The sequence below is a fragment of the Chiloscyllium plagiosum genome, chromosome 27 (assembly GCF_004010195.1).
Source record: "Chiloscyllium plagiosum isolate BGI_BamShark_2017 chromosome 27, ASM401019v2, whole genome shotgun sequence".
In the NCBI taxonomy this organism is placed as follows: Eukaryota; Metazoa; Chordata; class Chondrichthyes; order Orectolobiformes; family Hemiscylliidae; genus Chiloscyllium; species Chiloscyllium plagiosum.
Window position 1 is genome coordinate 37,332,939 of NC_057736.1, and position 25,578 is coordinate 37,358,516.

At 40.2% G+C, this 25,578-nt stretch overlaps 1 protein-coding gene across 1 annotated transcript in view; it reads left to right on the forward strand.

The window, feature by feature from the left end:
* The window catches only part of LOC122563391 (glutamate receptor ionotropic, kainate 3-like), a 562,582-nt gene that overhangs the window by 287,451 nt on the left and 249,553 nt on the right, over positions 1–25,578 (forward strand). The window contains exon 10 of the mRNA XM_043717129.1: positions 17,115–17,228. Within this exon, the coding sequence (XP_043573064.1) occupies positions 17,115–17,228 (114 nt within the window). The remainder of the gene's footprint in view (positions 1–17,114; positions 17,229–25,578) is intronic.

The following is a 25,578-nucleotide window of genomic DNA, read 5'->3' on the forward strand; positions in this document are numbered from 1 at the left end:
ATTGACACAAAATCACAGTTGAAGCAGTGGTAGAATCACTGAAGAAGTCTTCCCAGCACACAGCACTTGGACATTGTTATTTCAGACAGCGTTCTGCAGTTTGCAATTGATCAGTTCAAAACATTTGCATGTGAATACGATTTTATTCACAAGTTCACCATACTATCCTCAAGTGAATGGAAAAGCTGAATAAGGTGTTTGTACAATCAAGACATTATTGAAAATGAATGAAGATGTATGCCTTGCATTATTAAGTTACAGAACATCACCATTGCAGAATGGTACTGAGGGAGAGGAGATTGGAAGCACAATTTCCATTTCTGGCTCAAAGGCTGCAATTTAAAGCCACTGAGTATGGATGTAACAGAGTGAAAATGCACGGAGAACAGACAAAAACTTTGGCTTGAAAGTTTAGTAAATGAAAGAAAATAAACAAGATGTCCTAAAACTAAAGCCCAGGGAGAGAGTATGGATAAGTGATCACCAGGGAAAAGAAACATTCATAGCTAAGACACCACAACTGAGACCATATAGATTGAAAAAGATGGAGTAATATCAAGAGGAAATCACAATGCATTGATATAATTGAATAACAGACAAATAGAAATGTGGAACTATCTTTCAGAAGAGGAAGAAGAGAGCTATACAATCCACCTGGGAAAAAAACATTCAGACCAAAGAACAGAAAAGTGCAGAGCATCAAACATTTCAAACTGAGACCAAAGTAGATCAAGGAGGTTGATTGAAGCACCACAAAGCCAAATACTGATGTCCAGGACATTGTATGTAGGGGTAGGAAGGAAAGTGTTCACAAGGGGGATAAAAACTTGGGGTTACTTGTGGGATATTGAGGCATCAATAGAATGTATATGATGATGGTTATATCAAATGATGCGATGATAATGTCAGTGACTATTTAGAGAGATCTGGAAGTGAGCAGAAGCTTCACCAGAATCCAAGAGAATGCGTGCATTTACAACACTGTAAGTAAAGAATTTTCAAAGGAAAGCAACTTGGATTCAACAATCAGAAATCAGGAGACGAATGGTAGTTAAACCCCACACGCTCGAGAAAATAAGTGCCAATTCTTCGCCGAGATAAACAGGAAGTTTTAGCAGCAGGAAAGGCACATTGTAAAAACCATTTGCCAAACCCAAATGATAGTTCTAATGAATGGATAAAACAATATTATGTAATAATCTGCAAGTACTGCCTCAGGGTTATTATGATCAGACCCATTTCATCCGTTCCAGTCTGCACTGACTACTCATTACTGAACTATCAGTGAGGATCAGTTAGAATTCTGTCAATTAATTAGTTCATTTTGAGGAACCCTGCATTCAGTCAAGAGTAGCAAACCAAATGGAGACACTTGCAATAGTTTTTCTACCGTCTGCATACAACTCTATTCTCAGTGTATTCCAAGTTCCTTATTTCAGGAGCCAATGTTAAACATGATCTGAAACCTCTCTGATATCAACAAAAACTCACTATCGTGTACTCAGCTCTAATAGCTTAATTGGTTTTGCATCTCTAAATTGTATTTTATGATCATATTCTGTGCATTTGAACTGTTTCACAGAATTAAGTTTTGCTCTTTTTTGAAATGGTTTGTTGTGACTTCAATTCAGGATCTTCTATTCTGGAACAGTCTTTAATTTCAGGTTATAGTGACCTACAGTTCTGACATTTAAAAACAATTGCATTCCTAAAAGCCAACAGACACAGCTTATTGTTAAAGAAAATATTAATAAAACTCTTCAAAACGGTTTGAAAGAATTAGATATTTTCACGTTTTTTTTCCAGCAAGAACTATGGCAGTTTCCAAAGTTCTCTCTTAATTGTCTGTTATGTCTCAATTCTTACTTTAAATATTTCCCCAACGCTGCCTTCCTTTGCATTCTATGAAATACTTAAAGATATATATTTCACTGCAAAATGATAGCTGTGGGCTGTGGACTTGGGAGAGAAATTAACTTGTAGGGCTCTGAAATGTCAGCTGAAATATGTGCATAAACCTCTGGTATAAATTGCACAAGACATCCCAGATATTTATGATCAACCTCTGCAAAGACGTAATGACACATTTTTAGAGAAGGTGGAACGTGAACTTGGGCCTTCAGGTTCACAGATAGGGGCAATAGAGCCCACAAGACACCATATTGGTAAAGGATTAGCATGTGGAATAAACTTCAGACAGGTTATGTTGTCAACTAGCATGCAATGATTGACACAATCAAAGTCCAGACCTCCAGATAAAACTGTCGATTAAGGTATTCAGTAGCAGAAACAACTCCCCAATCATCACAACTTAAAGGTGCCATCAAGAACTTACAGGTTTGTTGATGGATTGATTTCTTCTGGCTGTTGGTTAGCTTCTACCAATGATTGGTACTTTCAAAAGTAGTTGAAGTAACAAAAGTAAAATAGACTGATGTGCCAGGTAATGAAATACTTTCTCAAGATTTGCCAGTATAACAAACATTCCTATGTACATAGCCATCAGCAATCTCTGGTGTACATCCTTCAATGTCCTCATGTGAATCTTTGCATCAAAAACCATTGGCAACCTCCCCTGTGAGACATTGGCACGTGTGGTCATCTTTCCCCTGACCTGATTATAACCCATTCCTACCCAGTGACACATTATGTGCAGATCATAATTAGTGTTTCTCGGATGAGGTCAAGTATGAGAGGCTTGACTCATATTTGTCTGTTATGTTAGGAGGCAAGTTGTAAAGTTAGGTAAAGGGGACAGATTGTGAGACTGGTGATGTATTTGTTAGAAAATTACTTCAAGGATGTATTTATTATTTCACTTTGACCTCAACATCAAACTAATGACATAGGCAATTTTGTCTTGTAGTTTCATGACCACGTCCAAGAGTTTGAGTTCAAGACAGACTGGCTGAGAGAAAAGCCTTCAGGCTTAGGCTACTTTCTAGAACTTTATCAAAAATCATGACAAATTGTTATTATAAATTAGGACTAAATACACAAGATATGATAATCAGATGTACGCCAGGCTCTTATCTTATTGCGACACTATTGAAAGAATATTCCATAACTTGTATTGTCAAATCCTAGTTGGTTTACTTCCTGTGCTTAATGAAAACCAAAAGAACTGTGGATACTGTAAATCAGAAACAAAGAGATCCTTCAGAGGAAGGGTAACCTGATCTGAAACCTTCACTCTCATTATTCCTCACAGATGATGCCAGACCCGCTGAGCTTTTCCAGCAACTTCTGTTTTTATTATTCCATATGTTTCCCTGCATGTGTTTTTTTCTCTTACTATCTAATTAACTCTGCCAACATGGACAGCAGCTCTGTGACATTATCACATGCTTGCTCCAGGGCCCTAAAATCCTCACATAACCTTGATCTTCTCCTAGTCTTTTCTCAAAACCTATATGGACTTGTCAACTGAGGGACAAGAATTCTCCCTCTCTTTCTCTCTCTGTCTTTCTCTATCTATCTCTCTCTCTCTCTCTCTGTGTGTCTCTCTCTCTGAACCAATGATGGCAGCACAACATGGTGGCTTTCCTAATGCACCACCGTTATTCCTTCCTGCAGAGCAGTGAAACAGAACAAACCTTGCCTTTAAGTTTTGAAACTTGACATTATGTGGTGTAGGGGCACAGCATGTATGGACATGGGGACTGGAGGCTAAGACCTGCAGTCATTCAATAGCACATTCAGTACTGGACTCCATACTAGAATCATCCAAATGAGCAGGCAAAATCAAGTTCACCCAATGCTTGTACGTTATTGACTTGATGGGCACAGGATAACCAAGCATCACAATCTTTGCAACCACATTTAGGAACTATCGAATTAGCTTGCTAACAGCTTGGATTCCACCCAACTATTGCTTGCATTGAAAAGCTCACTGAGGAATTTAGTTATGGTGCAACAAGCTCATGTGCAGTCTCAGTTAAATTGCAATATCCCTCAAGGCCAGTGCAAGCTATTAGTTGAATGCCACTTAAATCTTCTTCAATTAAGCTCACATTCCTGGTGCCAAGCAACTTTCCTTTCCATTGGCTAAGATCTTGAAATAATAGATTTCTTCCATCACTGGCTGACATAGTAACAAGAAGGAACAAATTCAAAATAATCACGGAAAGAATTAGCTAAAACAGTTAGAATGTGAAATTCTCAGCCACTAAGCTGTTGTTCGGCAGAGTCCATAAATTCTTTTAAAAGTGAATTGGGTAATTGTTTGTAAAAGAGAAATATTAAAGGCTACAGCTACAGCATGTGAGCAGGAAAGTGGAACTCGACTAGATTGCTGGTGTGTGGAAACAAACAGTCAAAGCTTGTTTCTGAGCTGTAACGTTCTGTTACTGTTTGACTCAGAAACACGAAAGCAATTTCTCTTCCAAGTGACATTCTTTGCTTTACACCCATATTGTACGGTTGTCTTATGATTCAGCGTACACAACATTTACATGGATATTCTACTGAGTTCTTTGCTGATAAATGAGAACTCAATAACCTTTTACAATTCTGATTGACAGCATTGAAACGAAAGCAAAGTGCTGTGGATGCTAAAGCTCTAAAATAAAAACTGTTGCCTTTCGACTGTTTGAACAGTTTATCTTTTAAAATTCATTTTCCCCAAGTTGGTGAGATGGACAAAGAGATACAGAATTCAGTTTCCTGTGCAACTTGATTTTAGTAAGAACACCATATTAGCATTTCCTAAATTCCCTCAATATCAACTCTATCTGGCTTTGTTTGTCTGAGAAAGAGTATTACAATGATTTACGTATTTGAGCTGGGCCATTGGAATCTCCTTCCTCTCAGATGTAGGGCTGGCTCTTTTCCACGAAGATGGATTTTGCAGGTCAGGGAAGATCTCTTCCTGGGTTGTCTTGGGTAGCTCCTCCACAAGTCTTGCTGAGAGTCTTCCCTCAGTCTTTATTGCTCCTTCAATGACGGTCTGACTTCCAAGGGTGTGTGTTTTTAATCCCTTCTTTCACTAGATCTTCCAGAATGTTAAATGGCCTTTGATCAATAGGGTCATGTGTTGAGTTCAAATCATCCAATGGAGCCATGCTATTATCCTTTTCTGTTGCCATGCCAGCAGATGTAAAGAGCACCCACTCAGGCAGTCAGAATGCCAGAACGCCTGATTGACACTTTTATAAGACGCAATCCTCAGACTGGTTGTAACTGGTTCTCCCTGAAGATTTGTCACCTCCTTGACCTTGGTTTCCATTATTCTCTGCAACCAAAAGCTGTACAATGTTCAGCACTATTTGTGAATTCTCAGATCCTGAAGCAATTCATGTTCAAACGTAGCAAGATCTGGATAAAATACAGGCTTGGGCTGACAAGTGGCAAATAACTTTTTGTACCAAACAAATGTCAGGCCATTACCATCTTCAATATTAGACAACTTAACCATCTCTCCATGACATTCAATGGTGTTACCATCACTGAATCCCCCACTATTAACATACTTGGGGTTAGCATTGACCTGAAACTCAACTGGACTCACCACATAAACAGAATGGTTACAAGACAGGAATACAGCGAAGAACAATTCACCTTCTAATTCCACAAAGTCTATCTGTCATCTACGAGGCAGCACCCAGTAGCAGCAGTATGTTGTATCTACAAATTCACCAAAGACCCTTAGACAGCATCATCCCAACCCACAACCACTTCCATCTAGAATAACAAGGGCAGCAGATACATGGGAGCAGTATCGCCCACAAGCTCTCCTCTAAGTTACTCACCATTTTGACTTGGAAATATATCACCATTCCTTCACTGTTGCTAGGTCAAAATCCTGGAATTCTCTCTCTCAGGGAATTGTGGGTCAACCCACAGCAAGTGGACTGCAACAGATCAAGAAGGCAGCTGAACACCAGCTTCTCAAGGGCACCTGGGGGCGGGCAATAAATGCTGATCAAGCCAGCGACAGCCACACCCCACGAATGAAAAAAAATCAATCATCCCATACTCTTTCCCATGGCACCTCCCAATACAATTGCAGAATATGCAATAGCTTTCCTTTTCCATTTTCTCTTAGAATCCTATGCTCTTCCAGCTGAAACAGTGAGTTCCATGTACTTCTTTCAATTTATTATTCAATATTGTATTCATGGCTCAGAATGTGCTCTCCATTACACTGAGGAGGCCAAACAGACATTGAATGGCCATTTTACAGAACGCCTCCATTCAGTTTTCGGTCACTTGCCAATTTAATTTGACACCTTGCTTTCACTCTCACATTTCTGTCCTTAATCTGCGACAGACTCTCTCTAAACTTCAACAAAAGCTCATAATAGAAACTTAACTTCCAATTCCGACATTGCAGCTGTCTGGTCTCAATTTCAACAAGTTTAGTCTAAAACATCTATCACCACTTTGATGTTTTTTACTTGCCATGTACCAGTTTGAAACTTGAGTTTCATTGACATTGTATTGTGTTTTAAATGCATCGATGGGAGATGAGTATTGCTGGCTAGGCCAGCATTCACTGCCCATCCCTTATTGCCTGGATTCCCTTGCAGTCGATTTGATTCAGGTACTTCCACAGTTCAGACTGGAAGGGAGTTTGAACCAGTGACAGTGAGATATAGTTCGAAGTTAAGATTGTCTGTAACTTGGAGGGGAACATGTAGATTGTGGTTTCCCATGTATTTGCTGCCATGTCCTTGCTGTAGTGCATCTTGCAGATAGTACCCACTACTGCTGTATGTGTTTGTGGTGAAGGGACTGAATTGTGGAAGGTGGTGGGGTAGGGTGCCAAGGAAGCGTACAACTTGGTCCTGATGGTGGTCATTTTCTTGAGTATCATTGGAACTCCATCCATCTAGCCAAATGGAGAGTGTTCCACCATCATTGATTGTCCCTTACAGATGAGGATGACTTCCTGCCACTCTCAGGGTAAGTCTAAAGTCTGCACAGTCTATCACACTCTTGACTAGTACTCTTGGACAGTGGACAGATATTTGGGAAGCAAGAAGTGAATCACACACAGCAGAATTCTGAATGTTTGTATTTATATAGCATTTTCAGTTCGGATTCTGATCAATAGTAACCTTCAGGATGTTGATATAAGGGAATATAGCGATAACAATGTCATTGAATGTCAAGAGGTGATAGATTCCTCTTGTTGGAAATAGTCATTGCCTGGCACTTCTGTCACATGAAAATGATTTGCAATTTAAATAATTTGAACCTTAAATGCTGCCCAAGTTTGGTTGCACATGGACATAGGTTGTTGCAGTATGTAAGGATTTGCATGTGGTGCTGAATATTATTTAATTATCAGCAAAAGTTCCTTCTCCTGACCATATGATAGATTGAAGGTCATAATGAAGCATCTAAAGATGGTTTGACCTATCCTGAGGAGGTCCTAAGTTCTGAAGAAGGTTCATTGACCCTGAAACATTAAATCGGATTTCTCTCCACAGATTCTGCTGGAATTGCTGAGATTTTCCAGAATTTTATGATATTATTCCTACAGTGATGTTCTGGAGCTGAGATGACTGACCTATAACATCCACAAACAGCTTTTTTTGTGCTTGTCCTGACTCCAACCAGTGGAGAATGTTCCCCGATTCCCATTGACTCTACTCTTGATTGGATTCCTTTATGCCACTCCCTGTCAAACGCAGCCTTGATATCAAGTGCAGTCGCTTCCTGCGCACCTCTGGAGTTTAGTTCTTTTGTCCAGGATTAGACCTAGGTTATAATAAACTCAGGAGTTGAATGATCTTGACTCAACCAAACTGAGTTCCAGTAAGTTATTGCTTTGCAAATGCCATCTTGTGACACTATTTATGAATACTTCTATCACTTTGCTGATGATTTGAGAGGAGACTGATGGGGTAATAATTGGCCAGTTTGGACTTTTCATGCTTATTGTGCACTGGCCCGACATGTTCAATTGTTCACATTGTTGGGTTGATGCCAGTGTCGTATCTATACTTGAACAACTTGGCTATACATGTAGTTACTTCTAGAAGATGATTCCTTTTTCTTCTACATGAACATCAGAGGTATGTGCGCAGCAGCAACTCTTGGAACCGTAAATCAATGCTGCAATCCGTACTGGCATGCCAATCGCCATGCACAGAACAGCAGAACATGTAGCTACACAGTTTAGAGGGAGCACTGATCTGGAGGAGGTCAGTGTTGTTCAATGTGCCATTCACGCTTACTCTGGCCAAAATCTTTGTTTCTTTCTGACAATAATGACCACTCCATTTGCGTTTTGTTCCATGGCATCTTTAACATTTACTTTCCCCTACGCTCTACACTACTTCAGAACTTCACCATTGCTCATCCTCTCTCCACAACCACACTGTTTTCATCTGTGCTGAAGATGGATCATATTCAATTCAAAATATTAGCTCAATTTCTCTATCCACACCAGTTGAGTATCTTCCATACTTTCTATTTTTTCTTCTCCATAGCTGCTTGATTCCCTCAGTAATTATCCTTCTTACTACCTTCTGACAAGATTTTCACAAAAAATTGATTTAACTGAACATACCAGTGAATGTGGTCTCCTCTGTGATTCCTAAAGCATCATTATCATATACTTTCAGCTGGAGATACTCTGCCTGTCTTGACTATTGTTACTGTATTAATGAACATATGTTCAATAAATAATCAAAATAATTTCCTGTGTGACTTTGCTTTTTGCAGATCCTTACCCTTGTGATCATTTGTATTATTTTACCAGAACAGTGCATTATTTTGGGCACCTCATTACTCAAAACTGTGTGCTCATAGACATTAGCAAAGGTCAGCCACGTTAATGACATTCATAGTTAAAATCTACATCCACAACCTATATTTAAGACTTGTTGTGTAGCCATAATATATTAGCTAAGAGTTTGTGCAGCGAAACATCCAAATATTCAAACCTTAAAGGCTCTAGAAACTATGCAAGTAATATTATTGCCCAGAAATGACTTTTGTAGCATATTAATGTTGAATTTCCAGTACCCATATAAAACAGGTCTAAGGACAATATGTGTAGCCAGCAATTCACCAGTGCTACTGTGAAAATAAACTGTTATATCATTTGTTTATAAAAGACCAATGCTTTAATTTTTAAGCCACTGAGTCCTTCCAAGCAAGAGCAGTTGACATCAGGTGATAATATTTGTGTCATGCACATTCCTTCCATTACTTGCATGTATCAATCATTTTATAAATTATGTACTGTGCATATGTGCCTATTCCTCCCATCTCTTTTCTAGCAGGTGATGTTGCCACTGCTGCTCTTGTCCTTCTTGATGGAAATGGTTGTGGGTTTGGAAGATATTGTTTAAGGATTTTTGATGAATTTCAATGATGATCTTGTAGATCATACACACTGCTGCTACTGAGCTTTAGTGGTGAAGAGAATGAATGCTAATAGATGTAATGCCATCAAGTGGGCTACTTTAGCTGGGATGGTGTCAAGTTTCTTGAGTATTGTTGGAGTTATATTCATCCAGGAAACTGGGGAGTATTCCATCAGAATCCTGATTTGTGCCTTGGAGATTATGGATAAGCTTTGGAGAGACAGGATGTGAGTTACTCACTACAAACTTCCTAGCCTCTGACCTGCATTTGTTACCACTGTATTTATATGGCGAGTCCAGTTGATTTTCCAGTCAATGATAAGCCCAGGATGTTGATAGTGTGATCTTTAGTGATAATAATGCATGGAACATCAAACATCAGTGGTTAGTGTCTCTCTTACTGGAGGCGGTCATAACCTGGCACAAATAATACTTGACAATTGTCACCCCAAGCTTGGATATTATCCAGATCTTGTTGCATTTGAACATGGGTTGCTTCGGTATCAGAGAAGTCACAAATAGTGATGGACATCGTGCAATCATCAGCAAACATCCCTACTTCTGGCCTTATGATGGAGGGAAGATCTTAACCTAGCCTTTACAGAGAAACAGTGGCCTGTTTTATTCGCCTTACTTTAGATAATTTAGCAGTCCATTCCCACATGCAGCAAGACTTGTGATCCTTCTGATTTCAATCTTCATCTGACCTGCACTTTTCCCTTCTCCCAAAATCTCTCTGTATTCTTCACCAAACTCACTATACACGCCTGGCCATCCTACCAAACTTGCCATCAAACAAAGTCTGTCATCATTTAAGCTTTGAATATTGGCAAGGTTAGTTGGTTCATTTGCTTATCTCTACTATCTCTGCACCTTTCCTCACTCCCACAGACATCACCTTTCACTTTGAGAAAAAAAATGCTCTTATGCACAAATTCTCTGAACTACAATTTCCTCCTCAAGGCCTTCAGCTAGGCATGGGGATGTTATCGACCTCTTGGATGGTTACTTTGGTTTTGCCTTTGACCACTTAATGCCATATCTGATTTCAAAAGGTGGACAAAGTCAAAAATTACATGACACCAGGTTATAGTCCAACAGGTATATTTGAAACTGCAAGCTTTCAGAGTGCTGCTTCTTTCTTATGCTTGAGGAAGGAGCAGGGGCTCCGAAAGCTTGTGGTTTCAAACAAAGCTAGAAAAATAGAATCCTGACAGGATGTAAACAGGCCATTTGGCCCACAAGTCCACACCAACCCTCCAAAAAGTATCCCACCCAAATCCATCCCCCTACCACTCTACATTTCCCCTGACTAATGCATCTAACCTACACATCCCTGAACACTATGGATAACTTAGCATGGCCAATTCACTTAATCTGCACATCTTTGGACTGTGGGAGGGAACTGAAGCACCCAGAGGAAACTCACACAGAGGAAACTCACACAGCAAGATCTGGACAGAATTCAGATTTGAGCTGATAAGTACCAAGTTGCATCTATATTATACACGCAATAGGCAATGACCATATTAAACAAAAATAGTTCTAATCACCCTCATTGGCACTCAATGATACTAACATCTCAAATCCTCTTCCAGGAATAAAAGTCACCATTTTCTCCAAACTTAATAGAAAAAGATATTGAAATATCTTGGCTACAAGAGCAGGCTAGTATTCTGGAACAACTCACCATCTACAAAGCCTGTCCACTATCTGAAAGGCACTTGTTGGGATCGTGGTGAAATGCTTTCATGACTTGTTCCAGTGAGCTCCAACAACTCTTGAGAAATCTGATGCCCTCCAGTTCAAATATGCCTGCCTGCTTGACGCCCCATCCACCACATTAACATTCACTCCTGCCACCAAAAGTCCAGTTTGCCTATGTTGTGTAGTTACAAGGATTTTTCATCAGCACCTTTCAAACCCATGACATTCTATCACTTGGAAGGCGGGGCGAGCATTCTGACTTAAAAAAAAATACACCTCTGTTGCTTTCTTGGCACTGCCTCAAAATCTTGGTAATCCCTCTCTAAAAGCACTGTAGGTATGCCTTCACTCCAAGGCAGATCAAATAGATTGCTCCCTAACACCTCCTCAAAGGCAATAGGGATCTGGACAATTGCCAGAAGTGCTCACATTCTATGAGTGAATATAAAATATTTTGAGATTAAATGGCTTATTTAACAATTTGCGATTTATGTGGTGTTCAAAATCATAAGAAATGTTGGCTATGGTTTATTCTTACACAACAAGTCATAAAAATGAGGATCGGGACAAGTTTATTTATTAACAGATGTTATGCATTAATACAAGGATACAGCTGAAAATAGTGTACACAAAACATTAGTCTTTGTCATGGAGAAGAAGTTTCACTTCTACTGAAGCTCTTTCAGTTTGGAATCCAGGAGATCAGCAATTACTTTACTAAATCTAGTTCCCTTCCACCCCTGAGAGAATTGCAGTCCCACATTTCATGAATTTATGATTCTGTCCCAGTTAAGGAGTCGGAAACAATGCTGAATGAGAGTCCTAGCCCACAGATCTCTGAAAGGGCAAACTTTGCAAACACCAATGTAAAAAATGACTTCAACTTTTATCTCTTCTTGTTAAGCTCAGCTCGAGTCAGGAATATGGCAGAGTTATATCCAATGGCACATGAACATTTCCAATGCAACTTTACTCAGAATTACACTGGAAATAATTAGTGGTAGAGCTTTATTCTAAAATTACATTTTTGTTTTCCAATGTGCCTCCAGTTGAGAGGACCCTTTGCTTATTGCTGGGTAAGGTTCCACATCTCATGCTTCTCTTTTGACATCTTAGCCAAATAGCCATTACTCATTAGTCAGGGTCAACTTGATATGACTTTCACAAATCCCCAGGAACAAGTAGGAACATTGGACAATTCTCTGTGGCATTGGAGATCAGCAGCAAGATATGCTGGGTAATTTGTGTATAGAACTGGCTTCTCCATGTTTCTGTAAAACTTGCTAAGCTGCACGATATGCAATATAACGTTGAGAATGGCATTAATGTCAGGATTCTGGGATTCTATATTCTTAGATTTATCAACTATAAATATTTCTTCAAATAAAAGCACAAAAGAGTTTTAACAACAGCAATAGGACAATAGCACCAAAACATCTCAAATCAGAACCTACAGGAGAAACAAAGTAGGTCTGTCAACATTTGTGGGGAGAGAAAACAGAGTTAACATTTGGAGTCCAGTATGACCTTTCTTCAGAAAATGCAGAGTTTTGAAGAAGAGTCATAGTGGACTCAAAAGATTAACTCTGTTTCTCTCTCTTCTGGTGCTGTCAGCCTTGCTGAATTTCTCCAGTACCTTCTGTTTATATTTCAATTCTTCAATGTTTGCAGCACTTTGCTCTTATTAGACCAACTGATCTATTGCATTCTTACATTGCAACCAACTCAGCCACTTACATGCATCATATCTTGAATATTTTCTTCCAATTGAAATGCATTGTCTTGTTCTTTGGATCAACTTGTATTGTCCAATTCACAAATCTAATTTTATTTGTGGAAGAATTCCACCTGAAATCCTTTTTTACTCCCAGTTTGTGATCTCTGGAATGTCAACTTTCCATTATAATGGATTGTTAGTCTGTATTAATTCCTGTCAATCCTCTTCATACATTCCTGAAATTTTCAGTCAAAGTACAGTGCGATAATTGATTTCAAAGGTAAAAAGCTCAACTGTCGCCTGATATTTTTTCCTCATAATCATATTCCTAATACTCCAGGATCTTTGTTGTTACTTGCCTCCACCTGCTAAGATGCAATTATATATTTCTTGTCATTAAGTAAATAGAATGCATAATTCTCCAAAATGAGATTTGATTACTGCTGGAAACATCATCAGTTTATTCTCTTTTTGATCTGAATTCATTGATTTGGAATATAGTAGTTCCTGAAGAAGGGCTTATGCCCGAAACGTCGATTCTCCTGCTCCTCGGATGCTGCCTGGTCTGCTGTGTTTTTCCAGCATCACATTTTTCAACTCTGGTCTCCAGCATCTGCAGTCCTCACTTTCCCCTTGGAATATAGTAGGCCAATTTCACATAGATTTATCTGATCTAAACATGATCTCTTCCTTGATCAATAAGATGCTTCATTTTACTTGTAGTTCAAAATCTGCTTAAGAATAAGGAAGAATGGACATTGTGAGAAAAGAGGTGACATCAATAACCTTGTCAAATGTGAATCTCATTGGCAAATTAATTTCAACACAGACAAATGTAAAATGTCATGTTTTTGGTAGCCAGAAGAAGGAAGACATGTACTGATTGAAAATAGGAGGGGTACTTCAATCACAAATATTAGCTGGATTGGGTATATTAACATTTTGAAAATATTTAAACCACTTCAACCCACACACTTCTATTTTTAATTGATATGCACAAAGGATTGTGCCATGAGTATGTTTCTAAGAGTAAAAGTGGTGAGTTAAATCACATGATATAGCTTAACTTTTTGGACTTAACCCTGGCCAATTTGCATTTCCTAGTTCTTGGGAAACTCAGTGTCTAAAGGAAAGCTTGGCTTACTGCATGGAAAGGATTACCACACTGTTTGTGGATAAAGAAGAGCCCAAGCTTAACTTTATTGCTGGCTCCGCTTAGAACCCACGTCCACAATCCAAATATCTCCAACTTCATTGAGCTACCCAGCACGAGGGATGTGATTCAGTCAGACCCATGGAAGTAAACAGAGGGAGCACATCAAATGTTCATCAAACTAATTCCTCTGAAAAACAGACTGTTCTATGAGAAAGATGAAATAAACTGAGCCTACCGAATAAGAGTGTTGCCAAAGCTTTTCTTAATGTGTAAAGATATTTGCTAATTTGTATGTTGTACTATTGCACTAATCTCATAAAGGTAAGACGAGATTACACCAAAAAATCAACCGGATGACAACATGATGTAAAATGCCTTAGTATAAGGATCCCCATTTATTCTTTCTTTATTCAATTAACAGTTAAGCAAGGACTCGGTCAATCTGCTAGTTAGCCAGTAAGCTTAACATAGCCATAATCTAAGGCATATAACCCAGTCTGCATATGCAAGTCTGAGATATCATAATCTGGACATTAATAATCATTAATAAGTTTCCAGATATCTGACACAACATGAACTGGACTCTGTGTGGCATACGTTCCTGGTTAATAAAAATAAATCCGTAAATGTGTATGAACATTCATACTTCCTGCCCTGACAATAAAGTTTGCACCACCTGAACCAATATTTTCATGAAGTGGGAGCACAAGCTAATAATTTTCACATTTCCTGCGATCCACCTCAAGGGTGAAAATCTGTCCACATGAACTTTAAATATAATTTTCTATTTATTACTAATTCAAATTCAATGCAAGATTCCTGTTATTGCATCTGAGAAATTACAATTGTATTATTTGTAAGTGTGATATCAGGAGAGTGATCCAAGCGTTCTCTTACCAAAACCAACTGGGTAGCACTGCTACCTCACAGTGCCAGTGATCCAGGTTCAATTCCACCCTCAGGTGACTGTCTGTGTGGAGTTTGCACATTCTCCCCGGGTCTGCTTGGGTTTCCTCTGGGTGTTCCAGTTTCCTCCCATAGTCCAAAGATGTACAAGTTAGGTGGATTCGCCATGCTAAATTGCCCATAGTATGTAAGAATGTGTAGGCTATGTGGATTAGCCAGGGAAAACGCAGAGTTATAGGAAAAGGATGGGGTGATTGTCTGGGAGGGCAAAGAGTGGATGTGAACCCAATGGACCGAATGGCCATCTTCCACACCGTAGGGATTCTACGAAAACTTCCTGTAGAGGGATTCCTCCACAATAATTGGCAGGCTGCCAGCAAATTCTCACAGATCATAAAGGACTCCCCAAAATCCATTAAACTAATTTGAGAGAGATTATCAACAACTGAAAAGAAAGCAGGAATAAAGAAACAAACACTTATAGCATAGAATGACGCCATTCTGCCATTGTGTTTATCAGATCCAGTTCCTAGAGCAAGTCAAAATGAATTGCATCGCCTCAGCCAGTTCATATGGCCAAGTGTCCCATTCTTCACCAATTCTATATCAATTGCTCTCTGGTCTTAGTGATATTTTGAAATTGATAATCTTTCATCATTGACTCACCAATTTAATGAATGACACATATCCAATTGATCAAAATCCTTCATCAGCATCGAGACCTCTTCAGGCCTTCCCTTTTCCAAAGGCAATAAGTTAATTTTCCCCTCAGAACTGGTATCTTTCTGAGAAATCTCTGTTGTATCTGTTGGATAAAATTGCACGGAAGATTGAACACAGTAACAGGCTACTCAAACAAACCAAGCTAGTGTTTATGCTCCTCTGACACAACGTTTCATCATTTCTCCAACTCTGTCAACATAACCCTCAATTCCTTCCCTTATTTGCATGTCTTATCCATTAAGTATACCAATCCTATTGTCTTCATCTGCTTCCTAAGGTACTGAGTACCCTGTTTTCACCACTTTCTGGGTAGATGCTTCTGAATTCCCTGTTAAATTTAGCACTAATTATCTTATATTATTGGTTTCTGGTTTACTTTTTCCACACAAGTAGAAACATTTTCTGTGTCAATGGGTTTCTGGGTTTCAATGTCCTTTATGTAATGGAATGTCCACGATTGCAGACCGCGTTTTTAACTGTGGCCTGGAAGCAACAGAATTAATTTTACTTACAAGTCAGCAAATGCAGGGAAGAGAAAAGGAATATAGAATTCTTAAGATACTGTCAAGTCTGAGATGCTCCTGGGATTGCTTTGTGGATTTTTAAACCGCTTTACTTTAATTCACTGTCAGTGGATATCCACAGATGACTGACAAAAGATCAATCATCCATCTCCATGAATTTCATTAGTCTTAGTCAGAAAGATAACTCTTCAAAAACATACACTTCTGATTAGAAAAAGAGTCTCACAAAGATAACAAATGAGAATGTATCAGATCAGTTATCCAATTCTTGCTAAATTAATAACACATCATAAACAGCCCTGTAGCTGATAAGACTATTGCCTTTGTCAGCCATTGTGCAGGGAACTAAGCTGGTGAAAAATATTTAGTGATTAACTGGCCAGACTGTTTGAGGTCTGTACATAGCACTGTTAGCATGCATCTCTGTTGCAGGAATTTCTGTGATCAGCACTCAACCGTGAGTTGGACACCTCAATACATTTTGATGCAGAAGTATAAGATATCCTTAGGAGAGATCATGCACAATAGCCGAACATCTTAACCAAAGCCCTGTCATCAATATCTATGCTGTGACTCAACTCACTGAACCAGAAGTTTGGTAAATTACTTCTGAGAACTCAAATGCTTAATACAAATTGCACCTCTCCAGCCACATCTATGATTGCTTCAAAAAACTCTGTCAGTCTATTTAAGTGAATGTTACTGTGTTATTTTAAACATGTTAATATGTCAAGTATAGGTCATCCAAGATAGCCTTAGAAAATGTATTTTTGATAAAATACAATTGGTAATGCCGTTGGAGTCCAAAACCTTACACTGTGTTATAGCTAGACATTAATAAGTAATAAGTCTCCTACTTTCTCTATTACTCCTCATAAATGAACATTTAAATAAAGAAACATCTCTTTGGGAAGCCTTGAAACCTTTGTGCTATAAAGGAGTTTCATGGTATATTGAACCACACTGTAACGGCTTTTCACTGTATTACATCTTCTGAATGTAATGTTTTGTGACTGCGTTTGATAATTTTATGAAAATTATGGTCTCTTGTCACACAGGTTGGGACCTGGGACACAGTCAATGGTTTAAATGTCACCGAGATTTCAAGGGGAAGAGTTTCTAACATAACAGACTCATTGACAAATCGGTCACTGATTGTGACAACAATCCTGGTAGGTGATTTTGCTACATCCTCTTTTCTTATGTAAAGTAATTGGTCTGAAGCAGAGTTTTGTATATTTTGGTACTGAGATCCAGACTACAGATCAAAGTTAACTACTGGATTGCAGCATCTTAATCTTCAAAATTCAAACCCCACTCCCTTGTTTCAAGCTTTTTAAATGTTAAACTTGCAAATTCATAAGACAGAGTCTAATATGGTGTGAAATCATTGAGGCCTGTTGCAATGTCGGAAAATTGCTGAATCTTTTAAATGAATCCAGCAATGAGGTGCAGTCCTTGCTGGGCAACAGTGGGTTGCCTATTATGGGGGATTATTGCTTGTTAACAGCTTTATTAACAGCAAATTGTGCTTTATTATTATGTAGCTTTCTATCCTCTCATCCTACCCTGAAGCAACTAGATGCCAAGAATTCTCAGAATTGAAGTCAGAGTGGGTACCTGGCAACTTCAGCTTGCCTTTTGCTTCAAAGAACCTCCATATAGGACACTGAACATCAACATCTCACAGCATGCTTCATGGGTATCACCCACATCAATGCACATTGACATCCTGACACACACCAGCATCTATGAACCCTCCATGGCACATCTCTTGTCCACTTAAAAGTGTTTCTGCACTTCAATGCTGCATTTCCCTTGCAATAGCAATTGTCATTGTAGTGCTGGAGCAAGAACACTTGGTGGTTAGGAGCACACACCCAGATCAAGGACTTGACAAGGCTGTATCTTTGGGTTGTTCAGTTATTCTCTTCCTGCTCATTCACTTTGACTCTACCTGGATCCTCATAGCAATCCAGATTGGCATTGCCTTGCTTTCTCTTTCTGAGGATTGGCCCTCAGCTAGAGATACCAGATCACAATATTTCCGTATCGCCATGCTATTTAGCACAGACACAAAGCCAGGAGGCTTATCATGGTTGTCAGCAGGGTTCAGTCAAATCAAGAGACATAAGCTTTTATCAGAGATAAGCAGAGTAATCAAATTGATCTCCAATAAGACTATGATATGTTGGAGCAAAAGTAGGCTATTCATTAGGTCTAATCTGCTGTTCTGTGATATTATGGCTGATCTGATAATCCTCAAGTCTACCTTCTTTTCTTATCCCATATCCTTTGATTACTTTACTGACTAAAAATCAATCTATATCAGCCTTGAAGGTACTTATAAATCCAGGCTAGACACTACTGTGGCAAAGAATGCAGCAGATTGGGGCAGCATGGTGGCTCAGTGGTTAGCACTGCTGCCTCACAGTGCCAGGGAGCCAGGTTCAATTCCACCTTCGAGTGGCTGTCTGTGTGGAGTTTGCACGTTCCCCTATTGTCTGCGTGGCTTTCCTTCAGGTGCTCCGGTTTCCTCCCACAGTCCAAAATGTGCAGCCGAGGTGAATTGGCTATGCTAAATTGTCTATAGTGTCCAGGGATGTGCAGGCTAGGTGGATTAGCCATGGAGAAACGCAGGGTTTAAGGAATAGGTGGGCCTTGATGTGATGCTCTTCGAAGGGTTGGTGTGGACTTGATGAGCTGAATTGGCCTGCTTCCACACTAGGGTTTTTCTGACTGTCCTTTGGGAGAAAAGAAGTCGTCCTCATCTCTGTCTTAAATAGATGTCCCTTATCTTGAGAAGAGAGTGGAAGCACATGCTTTGAATTTTTTTAAGGCAGTTATGGTTCTTGATGAGCAGTGGGGTGAAAGGTCACTGAAGGTATGCTGGAATATGGAGTATCAGATCAGAAGGACTTGGACAGGCCAGGAGAATGAACAAAGAAGTGGCAAATGGAATAGAATGTTGAAAAGGGTGAAATTTTGCACTGGGCTAGGAGGTATAGGGATTAGATTATTTTCTAAATTGGGAGAAGCTTTGGAGATTTGAAGTATAAAGGGACTTAGGAGTCCTCGTTCAGGGTTCTCTTAATATGCAGATTCAGTTGGCAGTTAGGCAGCTTCAATGTTAGCAATCACTTTGAGAGGGTTACAATATAAGGGTAGGGATTTACTGCTGAGGGTATATAAGACTCTGATCAAAACACATTTGAAATTATGTGACTGATTTTGTGCCCTGTATCTAAGGAAGAATATGCTGGCTTCGGAGTGGGGTGGGGGGGGGGTGGGAAAAGGCGGGGAGGTGTGGAGAGGAACTTCTTTTTTTATTTCGCAAGATGACAGCATCAGTGACTAGGCCAACCCTTACTGTCCATCCCAGAGGGCAATTTAGAGTTAACCATGTTCCTGTGGGTCTGAAGTCACACAAAGGCCAGACCAGGTAAGGATGACAGTTTCCTTCTCTAAAGGACATTAGTGATCCAGATGGGCTTTTTCAACAATCATCATCAGACTCTTAATTCCAAACATTTTTTTTATATTGAAGTTAAATTCCACCATCTGCTGAGGCAGGATTTGAACCCAATTGCCCCTAATGTAACCTGTGTCTTTGGATGAATAGTCCAGTGATAAATACCATTCGGTTATCACCTCCCCAAAACACAAGGACCGAAGAGCTTGGCAAATGAGTAGCAGTTGAGGGCTTTTGGTCTGTACTCAATGGAGTTCAGAAGGATGAGAGGGCATCTGATTGAAACTTACGGAATACTGAGATGCCTCAATAGAGTAGATGTGGAGAAGATGTTTCCACTGGTAGGAGACACCAGGACCAGAATCTGAGGGCACAGCCTCAGAGTGAAAGGATGACCCTTCGAACTGAGAGGAGAAGGGATTTCCATAGCCAGAGGATGGTGAATCTGTGGAACTCATTGCCGCAAAAGGCTGTGGATGCCAAGTCATTCAGTGTATTTAAGACAGAGTTAGATAGATTCATTATTATTTCGGGGGCCAAGTGTTTCAGGAAGAAGGCAGGTGAATGGGGCTGAGAAATATATTGATGAGCCATATGACCTAATTCCGCTCCTATATCTTATGGTCTCATCTGCCATGATCTTACTGAATGGCTGAGTAGGCATGTGGACTCAGATGACTTACTCCTACTCCTAACCTATATGTTCAGGCACTTGTACGTTCTCTTTCTGGATAGCAGAATTGAAACTTTGAAGTCAGATTTCAGCAGTTTTAATGATTCCTATATTCAAACAATGGATTAAACAGGTACAGTAGGCTTTGGGACTCACAGAGGTTTCTAGTTCCTCATTAGCTCCTTGGCCCCACTTCCAGTTTGCCTGTCCTTTCCAAATAACAGAAGTGAGTTTCTGAAAGCCTTTCTCTTTGTGCTCCCTTTAACTGAGAATGTTCTTTCTGGGGATAACTCTCAGAGACCTTCCTGTAGAACTCTACATAATGCTGTAACTCAACTTGTTTGAGTGAACTGGTGGCTATGCAAGCCTTGATGAATTGTTGCTCTACCAAGCAAGTCAAATAAATTGGAATTCCCAATGGCGTGCTTTCAGTTGCCTAATTCTTAAGAGACTTTGCGTTCTCACATCTTTGGCAGGACACATCATGATGTCCAATTGTTACGTGAATTCTAAATTTCTTCCTTTTTTTGTTTTATGATGGGATAACACATCAGTTTGCTACTTTTGGGGCTGTGGTGAATCAGTAATGACTATAGCAGAGCACTCTCTGCCTTTTTACAGACAGACTAACCTTCTTTTCAAAATGTATAGTGTGACAGTTAGACATTTGTAACAACAGAAAGAGACCATTTAGCTCATTATAATGTTTTGAAACTGTCACTAAATTCTGGTGACCTGACCTTATCTCATATGCTTTCTTCTTATTTTCAACTGTTTACTCGCTTTCCTTTGAAAAAGCTGTTAAAAATCATCGGTCAAAGAATGTGTGTTTGGACATTCCAGCCTCTGCAAGAGATGTTACCTGATTTCCTTTTGTTCTTTTCATATTATATTAAACTTATGACTTCCCATTACCAATTCACCAATCAGAACAAATTTAGTTTTTCTGACTTATTACTCAAAACCATTCATCACTTTGAATACCTTAGAAAACAAATCCTCTTGGCCTTCCTTTTGTAGTCACAAAAGCTCCAGCTCTTTTATGTCTCTTGATTTCTAAAGTCTTTCATCTTTGGTAATCTTAGTGAATAACGTTTGCATTCCTTTTATGGCCTTGCTGTTCACCCGAAAGAGCTTACTGCTATATAAGTGTAATCCCTAGGTCTCCTTTGTGGCACGTTTTTTTAAAGTTTTACTATTTGGTTTACATGTTCCCTCTTTTTATTCCCCACAATCACTCCAGATTTTGCCAGATGTAATTTTGGCTGACATAATATTAACCTGTCCAAGTCTTACACAAGACATTGGCAATCCTGTCCATGGCGGCTGAGAGATAACTGGCAGGGAGATGCGGCTGGTGGTGGGGGGGGAGAAGGCAGCTGGGAATGCAATAGGTAGATGAAAGTGGGGGGGAAGGTGATAGGTCAGAGAGGAGGGTGGAGTGGATAAGAGGGAAGGATCATGGACAGGTCAAGAGGGCAATGGCAAGTTGGAAGGTCAGGACTGAGATAAGGTCAGGGAGGGGAAATAGGGAAACTGGTGAAATCCACACTAATCCCGTGTGGTTGCAGTATCTCAAGGCGGATGAAGCATTCTTCCTCCAGGCATCGGGTGGTTAGGGTTTGACATTGGAGGAGGCCCAGGACCTGTTAGGGTTTGGCAATGGAGGAGGCAGATTGTTTCAGAGAACATCTCTGGGACAACACATCAACCAATCCCACCACCCCATGGCTGAACACTTTAACTCCCCCTCCCACTCCACCCAGGACATGTAGATCCTGGGCCTTCTCCAGCTACCTATGCCTGCCACTGGACCCAGCTCCCACCACAGCTTGTCCTCCATCACAATCACTAATCCATGTAACATCTTCCACATTCAACCTCACCTGCCTCATCATGCCTGCTCTCTGTGCAGCCGCATAGCTTATTTGGGAAGCATCCCCATCTGCACCAACAGTTAGAGATGTGCCATCCACTCTTATCATCCACGTACCTGCCTTTCTGTCATTTTGGGAGCAAATCAGCTCACAATAGGCCGGCGGGGTGTCGCCCATTATTGGTCTGCTCCTTCTACTAGAGGTTGTCTTGACTTCTTGAGTAAAGACTATCCCCTTTGACTGGAATGAAGTCTTCCGACAACTTTGGCAAGTTTCTTTGCTTTATGCCTGTACTAAATGGCACAGTAATACAGTAGTAATATCAGCCTGGTATGAATCGAGGAGGGCTAATGAACAAAAATACAATGCAAAGCAAAGCAGTGCCAGAAGGGGATGTTGTGGGCACCTGGTAGGTTCAGTGTGTGTGAGCGCTATGACAATGAGCAAAGAGGCCAGAGATGCAGCTTGGTCCAGTCCATGACCTGTGTATGTGCCCCTGAGGCCAATGTGTCCTTATTGCTATCTTACAAGGATATCTGCTGGTATCATTAAAAACGCACTCAGCAAGCAGCTCATCGTCAGTTTTGGAACTTTGGTCATGCTTCCTCAACTAGTTGTCCACTTAAATCTGTCACTCTTTGATGTTTGTCACACAGTCTCCAAAAGGAGGAAACTAAGGGCTGTTACTCCATTTGAAATGGCCTCTAAGTGGATCAGAAATGTGCCTTGAGGGTTTATAGATGCTGAGACGTGTCAGATGCCAATGTTCATGTATCTTGGATGCATGTGACCAGTGCCCATGGTGCGTGCCTGAGATGCTGGTGCCCAGTCTGTAACATGAAAGTCTTTAAGGCCAAGCAGAGAATTGAATCTTCCATGATCCTGCTCTGGTTTCCATGTTGGTTTTCCCCATTGGCTAGTTCAGTAAGATCACAAGCTGTAGCGAGTTGAACTGTTAACAAGGTGGGCTTGTAATGGCCTAGCAAGTATCCCTCCACACTGCTTGAGAACAACATACACTGCTGTGAGAGTGACATTGTGGAAGTCAATCTGTGGACTAGAGGCAGCATGCTGGGATGTAGAGGAAACAAGCGTGAAGGGAAAAGCACAACATAAAATATGGGAAGGCATTGGAGAACATGAATTATTGTGGAAGGATGGTATCATCAGCAGTGATAACCATCTTGCTTCAACCATGGAGTCATACAGCACAGACACAGGCCCTTTGGCCCAACTCAGCCTTGCAGACTAAGTTTCCTAAACTGCACTAGTCACATTTTCCTGCATTTAATCCATGTACCTATCCAAATGTCTTTTAAATGCTGTAATTATGCTCACTTCTGCCACTATATCTGGTAGCTCATTCGATATACACACCATCAGGAGGCAGTGGAGCATGATGGTTGATATGTCTAAGCTTTAGGTTAACACTGGGCAATGAAGGAAGATTAGCACTCCCTTTGAGAGTATTCTAAGAAGGAATGAAGCTAAGGATGGATAAGCTGTGAAGCTGGGTTACTAAATAGCAATACAAACATGAAATTGTATGTGCAATGAAGTGTCAGCTTCATTGTGCTTCCTAACTGCTCACAGAAGAAGCATTTCTTTTTGGTTCTCCTCTCACCATATTCACAACAAAGGGCAACTCTTGACTGACAGCACTTGACCTTGTGTATGGTTGGGCTTTATAACAATGGCACTGGCACTAGAAATCCCAGAAGGCCCCAGTATTATTGAACTTGGTAAGAAGAAACGAGGCACACATTATTTTCGAAATGGGATGAGGTTTCAGAAATCTGAAGCACAACAGGACTTGTGAGTCTTAGTTTAAGATTCACTGAAGGGGCGGCACAGTGACTCAGTGGTTAGCACTGCAGCCTCACAGGGCCAAGGACCCAGGTTCAATTCTTGCTTCGGGCAACTATCTGTGTGGAGTTTGCACATTCTCCCCGTGTCTGCTTGGGTTTCCTCTAGGTGCTCCGGTTTCCTCCCACTGTCCAAAGATGTGCAGGTTAGGTGAATTGGCCATGCTAAATTGCCCGTAGTGTTAGGTGCATTAGTCAGGGGTGAATGTAGGGAAATGGGTCTGGGTGGGTTGGTCTTCGGAGGGTCGGTGTGGACTTGTTGGGCTGAAGGGCCTGTTTCCACACTGTAAGGAATCTAATCTAACATACAGGTTCTGTTGACAGTTAGGATGGCAAATGCATTCATTTCAAGACGGCTAAAATATTAGAACAGAGACATGCTGTTGAGGATGAATAGCCTGCAGACTGCATTTGGAATATACTGAGTGGTTTTGGACAATTTAACTAATGAAGGGTGTGGTGGCATTGAAATGGGTCCAGAGGAGGTTTATAAGAATGATCCCGGGAATTAAGGGCAGTTCATAGCAAGAATGGTTGAGGAGTCTGAGTCTGTACTTAATGGAATTTAGAAGGATGAGGTGGGATCACATTGAAACTTATAGAACACTGAGAGGCTTGGAAAAAATGGACATGGAAAAGATGTTTCCAACAAACATCTTAGGAGAGATTAGGATCTGAGACCACAGTCTCAGAGTAAAGCGACGATTCTTTAGAACTGAGATGAGAAGGAACTTTTTCAGCCAAAAGTGGTGAACATGTGGAAGTTATCGCTGCAGAAAGCTGTGAAGATCCAATAATTGAATATATTTAAGACAGAGATGCATAGGTTCTTGACCAGTAAAGGGATCGATGGTAATGAAGAGGAGACAGGAGAATGGGGGTGAGAAACATTTCAGCCATGATCGAATGGCAAAACAGACTCAATGGACTGAATGGCCTAATTCTACATCTGTACCTAATGGTCTTAATACTTTCACCTCTGGTGAGAGGAAAAGTAGGATGATTAGGGCAACACAGAAGGCTAGTGCATAGGCAGATTTCAGATAATATGTGAGAAATCTTGCTAGATCTCATAGAGGTAAATCCTCCATTAAACTTGCCATAGACGACACAGTCAATTTCTTGTAAAATTCAGGTCTATTTATAAAAGTATTTCAGTGGTTGTAATGTCCTTTTGGGCATCCTGTGGTTATGGATTGAGATTTGAACACCAAACCATCTGACTATGATGTAAGAGAACAGCCAACTGTACTACAGCTAACCAAATGAGCATTTGCAGGACCAGTTCTTAGACTGATTTCATTGATATTTATAGCCAACAGGATATTTAATTTATCAGGCTGGAGACATCTTTCTGGACAGTTCCACTCCCCGTGCAGATCAATCTCTATTTCTAATATCAAACAGTCCCATGCCATTAACAGTCAGGACCTAGGCATGTCACTTCCCGTCTAACACAGTTAATATTCAAGAGTTATCAGAGGTTGTATCACCAATGTGTATAAAGTTGGTATATTTCTATACATATAAGACAAATTTCCATTTTGGCAGTCAGGTAATTGCCCAAAACATGTTCAAAGTTGTATTAATTATGTTACAGTTCATCTGACGAGCATACATAAAATGGATAGTTCA